The sequence below is a fragment of the Myxine glutinosa genome, chromosome 4 (genome assembly GCF_964187855.1).
Source record: "Myxine glutinosa chromosome 4, kmMyxGlut1.1, whole genome shotgun sequence".
Classification (NCBI taxonomy): Eukaryota; Metazoa; Chordata; class Myxini; order Myxiniformes; family Myxinidae; genus Myxine; species Myxine glutinosa.
In genome coordinates, this window is record NC_136264.1 from 56,394,196 (window position 1) to 56,402,641 (window position 8,446).

The 8,446-nt window shown below is 45.3% G+C and overlaps 1 protein-coding gene across 6 annotated transcripts in view; it reads right to left on the minus strand.

Moving 5' to 3' along the window:
* The window catches only part of LOC137424664 (uncharacterized), a 140,223-nt gene extending 132,072 nt beyond the window's left edge, over positions 1 to 8,151 (minus strand). For 3 of the 6 annotated variants that reach the window (XM_068112360.2, XM_068112358.2, XM_068112361.2), the window contains exon 1: positions 7,367 to 8,137. In XM_068112360.2, the coding sequence (XP_067968461.2) occupies positions 7,367 to 7,556 (190 nt within the window). In that variant the 5' untranslated portion in view covers positions 7,557 to 8,137. Of the gene's footprint in view, positions 1 to 7,366 lie in introns of all 6 variants that reach the window. The other 3 variants (XM_068112359.2, XM_078775727.1, XM_078775726.1) reach the window with 2 other exon arrangements.
* Positions 8,152 to 8,446: the final 295 nt, after the last annotated feature.

Below are 8,446 nucleotides of genomic sequence, written 5' to 3' on the forward strand. Positions count from 1 at the left end.
AAGCAAACAAAGTATATAAAAAGGGGAGCGGTCGACAAGATGGGGAGAGAAGGGGAGGAAGCACACAAACACAACATTTGAGAGCAGGGACATCGGGAGATGTGTGGGAGGGAGAGGGCCTGGGGGGGGGGGGGGCAGGATAGGTATAAAACGCAAGGACACCAAGAACTTCCAGGAAAGAAGTCGGCACCTCAAAAAGTGGATTTGGGGTGAAATTAGCGGGGGTAGAAAAGATCAAGGTTTTGGATTGGGGAAGATAAGAGATGGTGGTGAACAGCCGTTTTAAAGACCTGGAGGGAGGAGTGGGATTGAAGAGAGTGAGGGAGTTTGTTCCAGAGGCGGGAGAAAAGAGGAATGAAGGAGTGAAGGTGAGCAGAGAGTCTTGATTTTGGCAGTTTAACCATAAGAGGGTTGCAGGCAGATCTTGTGCGACCTGTAGGAATATTTGGGGGACAGAGCCCAGAGAGAGCTGGGGGAGCAAGGCCGGAGAGGAGTCGGTAGAAGATGGAAAGACCACCAACCTGCCTGCGGTGAGTAAGTGAAAGGCCCTCGGAGATAGCGTCATCGCGGGAGATTCCTTCCCTGGAGGGAAGATTGGGACTGAACTGACTTGTTACTCTGGACTTGAGAGAAGCCTGGTGTTGGCTTAACGGGTAAGGCAGCTGGCTTAAGATCCTAGGGGTCTTGAGTTCACTTCACGCCCCTGTCGCACCTTTGAATTAACACCAGGTGGGTTGACTCAGCCTGCCATCTTTCCGAGGTCGGCAAAATGAGTACGAGCTAGCTAGTAATGGGGCATTAGATCAGCGGCACAGCCACACTCCCAGAAAATGATGCAGCCAAGCAGCCACAGGCTGAATACGAATAAATAAATAAATTAATAAGGTGAAAGAAAAGAGGAACAAATGAGTGGAGGTGAGCAGTGAGCCTGGATTTTTCACTGTTATAGGAACCTGGATTACCTTTGCCAACACAGATAAACAAAATAGCACCACAAAGCAGGCATAACCCCTCTGCCCATGCATAGTGGAAACCAATTTCAAGATGGCTGCCGTGGCGGCCATATTGAAAATCGCAGCATGCCCATTTTCGAAAGGAACCTTCCTCTACTCAACCCCAACACACACTGCAAAAATGGATTTAATCGGACAAGCCGTTCTGCTTGAAATTGATGGAAACCAATTTCAAGATGGCTGCCGTGGCGGCCATATTGAAAATCGCAGCGTGCCCATGAACCTTCCTCTACTCAACCCCAACACACACTGCAAAAATGGATTTAATCGGACAAGCCGTTCTGCTTGAAATTGATGGAAACCAATTTCAAGATGGCTGCCGTGGCGGCCATATTGAAAATCGCAGCGTGCCCATGAACCTTCCTCTACTCAACCCCAACACACAATGCAAAAATGGATTTAATCGGACAAGCCGTTCTCCTTAAAATTGACGGAAACCAAAAGTTGACGGACGCCCGGACGCCCGGGCAACAATACCCCTTAGCCCAATTTGGGCTGAGGGGTGACGAGAACGACACTCAGTAGTGAGCATACCTCCACCTGGTGAACAGTTTACGTTTTGTATCCCACTGATAGGCCAGATCTGGATTCGGACCTGAATCAAAATCTAATCGGCTTGTTCTTGTCACCTAACCAACTCATCCACCAAGTGTATTCATAACTCGTCCATAACTTAAATATCATGTTATATATCGCTTTTCACGCGATCTCTCAATGGTGAAGAATCACTTAAAAATCAAATAATTCTTGTATCCGAATCCATATTCAGATCTTCACCAAAATCGAAACGATTAATCCTTTTCACACACACACAACCTCTCCACCAAGTTTTGTCCAAATCTGTCCACAACTTTTTGAGATATCCTGCTATATATCATTTTTGGCCATATCACTCAATAGTGAAGAATCCAACTTTAACTAGAACGGGCACTCGGTAGAGCGCATACCTTCGCCGCAGCTACTTTTGTTGCCAAAATAAAAGACTACAAGATCTGTGTAGCAAGATTCGAGGGAATGACACTCGATGACTACAAGATCTCGGCGCTGATTCGTTGTCACTGTGCCATAGTCCCGTTGATTTGCACGGAAAGAACCATGTTTACGGCTGCTAATCCAAGTTTATTACATGCATCCTTACAACTGTAAAATATGCATATATATATATATGTTCTGTTTTTCATCTCTTCAAATTGCACCAACAGTCGAAAACATCATGACACATAAGAATGACACATCTACTTTCATCCAATTTGGATCCGAATTGACCGCGTTATGATTTTTAAAAAACCACACATTTTGCAAGGGCGTGACCCCCCTGACCTTTGGCCCCCAACCGCTAACAAGGGTTATGACGTCAGAGTGTCATGTCGCATATCACAAGATTGGGCATTGAATTCTGAACATTTTGGCATTAGTTTCATACAAATTGGACACAAATTGACCGCGCTATGGTAAAAAGACGATTTTGACCTTTTCATGACCTTGACCTTGACCTTTGACCCGATCGATTCCAAAATCTAATCAAATGGTTCCCGGATAATAACCTATCATCCCACCAAATTTCATGCGAATCGGTTGAATACTTTTTGAGTTATGCGAATAACATACACACACACACACACACACACACACACACAGACATACAAATAAATACACAGCGATCAAAACATAACCTTCCGCTTTTGCGAAGGTAAAAATTATACTACCTGGATCCGGATCCGGATCTTCACCAAAATTGAATCGATTCTTCCTTGTCACACACAACCTGTCAACAAGTTTCGTCCAAATCCATCCATAACTTTGAGATATCCTGCTATAATTATTTTGGTTTTAGCCCTATCTCCCAATGGTGAAGAATCACTTAAAAATGTAAATAATCTCGTAGCCGAATCCATATTCAGATCTTCACCAAAATCGAAACGATTAATCCTTTTCACACACACACAACCTCTCCACCAAGTTTTGTCCAAATCTGTCCACAACTTTTTGAGATATCCTGCTAGATATATCATTTTCGTCCCTATCTCTCAATAGTGAAGAATCACTTTTAAAATTCTACAAGCTGGATCCGGATCCGGATCTTCATCAATATCTAATCATTTCGTCCTCATCACACACGCTACCTCTCTGCCAAATTTCGTCCGAATCCGTCCACAACTTTTTGAGATATCTCGTTCACAAACGGACAGACAAATGGACGAACAGACAGACAGAGAGGGGTGAAAACATATCCTCCATTCACCTTTGGTGGTGGAGGGAACAAGAACGGCACTCGGTAGAGCATACCTCCACCTGGCTGAACGGTTTACGTTTTGTATCCCACTGATATTTTCACCAAAATCTAATCAATTCATCCTTGTCACACACCCAACCTGTCGACCAATTTTTAGCTGCGACGAGCAGCTCTACGAGGACCGCGTTGTTGTTCTTGTTGTTGGGGTGCCTTTTTGAATAGCGCATGCTCATACACTCGGACGTGCGTTGGTATGAGGTAAGAACATCGCGGACTAAAATCGCGATTTGTTTTAAGAAACCAGACAACATGAATGTTTTCATATCAATCTCATTTCACAGAACTTGACACAAATTAGGTGTAACTAGAACGCCACTCAGTAGAGTGCATACTCCCGCCGTGGGTCTAGTTGGAATAGTACGATTTCACAAAAGTTTGAGGGAGTAGTTCAGTGACAACACAAGACAAGACAACACAAGACAGACACTGCACAGATATATATTTAGAATATACAGAAGATAATGTTTAAAAAAAACAAGGCAATTTCACTTACATTTTCGGATTCAGCGTTCAATTCCATACAGGTGAGTGTATTTTGAGGCATGTGTGACTTCAAATAAAATTGTAAGCCAGGAAAACGTTCGTTTCATTCCTTAGGGATACAACATGTAAAACTGGCCCAAACGTGAAAACAAAACTCGCTCATTTTAAGTCGTACAAGCTAATGCGACCACTCATTCTTCTGGGAAGAATCCCGTGCACATGCTGGTCACACATATAAGTCACCTAAGTCTTTATAAGTTCATCAAATACTGACACCGCGATTGACATTCGTTGAGGTAAATGTTGATATCTCTTCTGAGGAAAAAAAAACCAAAAAAAAACAGTTTTAAAGCATTATACGTATCAAACGATACATTTTATGAAACGGGGAAACCGAATACACACTTTGGTGGTTTTAAAATGACAGAATATGTCTTTATTAGAAAAAAAAAAGAGCATTGAAGACGACGCTGCTAAAAAAATACACCGCTCTAACGCATAACCACGAGTTTAAACTACATTTACAACAAATATGAAAACTATTTTCATATCACCATGTTAATTAAAAACACCTCACAGCCACGTGATTTAAAAACACCTCACCACTGCAACATTTTACACCTCACCACCACATAATTCAAAATACCTCACCACCATGTGATTCAAAACCACCACCACGTTATTAAAAACACTTCACAACCATGGAAACAAAAGTTTCAGGGAGTAGTTCAGTGACAACAGACACTGCCCAGATATGTAGATAGATAGACAAATAAACCTGAAAATCGCAGAGCCAGAATTATTTTTTGGTCTGGGAAGCCCATGCGAGGTTTCTTCTTCTTCAGCCTCTCAGAACCCTGGGTGAATATGCGATCTTTTTTTTAAAAGTTCGAATTTTGCCAAATCTGTTTATTCGTTTGTTAATGTACCTCAGCCAGACAAATCTGGAATTATAATTTTATTTGAGGTTTAGACAAATCCTATTTAGTTTAGCAACAATTTAGCAACAAAGACAACATGAATGTTTTCATATCAATCTCGTTTCACAGAACTTGACACAAATTAGGTGTAATTATTGAATAGCGCATGCGCAATTGCGCATACACTTCGACGTGCGTTGGTATGAGGTAAGAACATCGCGGACTAAAATCGCGATTTGTTTGAAGAAACCAGAATAAATTTAGCTGAAAGACAAAAAGACGCTAGTGCATGCGTATAATTTAATGACTGGTCGAATTTGGTAGCGCATATTGCAACGGATATCCTCATGATTCTACACGTCGCAGCTGGTGACCACACTTGTCATTTTTCTCGTTTTTTTCTGAATTCCTCCATAACCTTTTGAGCTTACGGGCTATATACCGGCTTTAGCCCTATCGCTCAACGGTGAAGAATCACTTTAAAATTCTTAGATCCAGATACAAATTCAGATTAGGATCTTCACCAAAATCGAATCATTTCTCCCTTGTCAAATACCCAAACTCCCCCCGAAATTTTATTCGAATCTGTCTACAACTTCCTGACATATCCTGTTTGACAGACAGACAAACAAACAAGCAAGCAGACAGAAAGACAGGGGTGAAAACATAACCTCCATCCACCTTCAGTGACAAAGGTAAGAACTCCTTTTTAACGGAGGTAAATGCCGCCGCCCAATCAACCTCAGGAAGCTAGAGATGTGAGATGTGGACCAGAGAGGAAGAACTCAGGACATATGCACAACAACAAAAACAAATGAGAACAATAGTGAACGCAACACAACATTAAATCAGAGTAATAAAGTTCGTTTTCGATTAACCGAGCTAATCAAAGGGCGATTGATGCACGTCCGTTGCGTTTGCCAAGCCCGTGCTTCCCAGCAGAGCGGACGTGTAAACGAGAGGCGAGGAACACCATTTTGCTTCACCAATAAGCGGGTTACACGTGGCCGAGCAGTGGACGCACAAACATGCCTCTGTCTACAGATAAGCGAGACACACCGTCGGTCCAAAGACCGGTTCCCTTGCCAGGATTAAATGGTGGCCGTTAAAGGTTTAACGAACCGTTAAAGGTTGAACGGCCACCACCATTGCCAGTCTGCCATCCAAACAACTTTGGGCAACATGCAACAGATTCTGGTGCGTTTGTCCTAATCAAGGATGGATGTTAAAATGGATGACTTACGAACACCATTTCTCTTGCAATGCTTCAATCTCTGTGTTTAACATCTGGATGCAAGATATTATCGTACAGGTCTAGAAACTTGCTGGGCTGGCAAGATGGCCTATCACACAATCGCCTCTGAGGTTTGAATCTAGCCTGGGTTTGAATCCGGTGCTCCGCGGGCAGGTCGTTTCATCAATGTGCCGTCCCTCGGATGGACGTTAAACTGGGAGTCCCGTCTGCCGTTGTTAGTTGGTGGTGGACATTATAGATCCCACTGTGTCCTTCGCGAAGAGTAGGCGAGCTATCGCCAGCAACTCGAACAAATTCCACATTTCTGCTCCAACTACTGCTGGGAAGGCAACGGCAAATCAGCCAAGAAGGTGCTTCCGCAGCGCCCACGCTCTGCAAGAGTATGGTGCACCAGAATCAGAATGGAATCATTGGCTTCAGCAGGTAGTAACTCAAGTTCCTGAGACGCAGACTGCTCTACCTAAGGGAAGGTCCAAGCTGCCAAAGCAGCTTCTTGGCTAGGATTACACTGGGTGGTTTGCCATTGCCTTCCCAGAGTGATTCAGGGCAGAAATTTTGACAGAGTGCCGGCATACTCGTCTACTCTTGGAGGAAGGACACTGTGGGATCATTTAGTCCACCATGTTGATTTAAAGTGGACCAGGCCATGCACACAGCTGTCATCTCCGAATGGATGGTTCGTGTGCAGCCACCCGGCTGCTGGTTGCATCATTTTCTGTGGGCGTGTCTGCCCCCGATGCAATGCCTCTGTATAACCAGTTATCTGGTACTCATTTTGCCGAACTCGGAAGGATGACAGACTGAGTCAACCATACCTGGCGTTAATTCAAAGGTATTCTGACCTTAGGATCCCAAGCCCGCCGCCCTAACCATTAGGCCAACACCAGGTGATCCAACACCAGGCGATCCAACACCAGGCGAACCAACACCAGGCGAACCAACACCAGGTGACCCAACACCAGGCGATCCAACACCAGGCGAACCAACACCAAGGCGAACCAACACCAGGCGATCCAACACCAGGCGATCCAACACCAGGCGAACCAACACCAAGTGATCCAACACCAGGCGATCCAACACCAGGCGAACCAACACCAGGCGAACCAACACCAGGTGATGCAACACCAGGTGATATATCCGAATAAAAATCCATTTACAACATCGATGCATAACATGCAGTGACGTTATAATCTCAACTCTTTCATCACTCACAATTTATCCAACGACCACTCAGTACCAAGCACTACAGTCCATCCTGTCCAACAAACCAAGATGAGTTATTCTGTCCCATTTGTCTGTCATCCATCCACACTTAGACACATCTATTACCCCCAAAAAGGTGCCGGACACCTGCAAGTACCCACCCCGTACCTGTACGCACACAACAAGCATCATGACAAACCTTGCAGTTGCGCCGATAGTGAATCCTGCTGCTGCCGGTACTTGTCCGAGAGAGTCTCGGAGCGCCGGAGCCGTCCGTGCAGCTCGCTGTATATGACGAGTACGTAGAGCGCGGCGCCCGCGGCGAGCAGCAGGAACGCGCTCTGTACGCAGCCCTTCCTGCGGGGCCAGCCGCCAGCACCCAGCCCCATGGCGGCCGTCTCCCCCACAACACCTCACTATTGTAATTTGTATTCGTATTATTAATATTAAGATTAACCAATCAGAACACTTACCTGGTACCTGTTCTCGTGACCGTTTTTAACGAAACGGTCCAGTTATGTGTCAAAGTTAATTGATTCGAGTTGCATTCATGGGACGACGAAGCAATCGAGTATCGGACAACGGTCGTTGATTCAAACAAAACAAAAAAAAGTCGACGGCGAGTTTGCAGAGTTTAACCAGCTGAGGGAAACAGAACTCGAGCCGTTCCACCGCACCAAAGAACCTCGTCGCCAGTCAGGGACTCAGGGACCAGGGTACTGGAGATGCGGAGCGGATGATGATGTCCGACAGACCAGGCCCTCCAACGGAAGGGCTCCCGGGACCCGCGGGGTCCCCGAGCTCGTTACGCACGGAGTACGAGACGACGACGTCGCGCCGCGAACGTTACCACGAACGCACGAAGACCCGCGGCCGCTGCGGACACGACCACCGACGAGCAGTCACCGCCATTCGCCGTGTTACCGCTGTTGATACGCCCGCGTGTGACCACGTGTCAACAGTAGAGGGAGCCGGACATTCCGAATCCTTCGCTTATTCATTCCTGCGTTTATTTTCCTTAGATGTCGGCAAATACCTCTTTCATTCCCATTTTAATATTGATAACTCCTATTATCCATTATTCTTTCCCTACAGCCGACGGTACAGCAATTCGAAGTAGCAACGTATCTGCCTTTGGATTGTCTCCTGATTTACTCGGACCGTGTAAACTTTTCACCACATTCCGACTTTGCGGGAAGAGACGGTGAGTGAGATCCCACTGTCTTTCCCAAATATCTTTCCCAAATTTTCCCAAAAATCCGATCCCAAATAGCAGGCC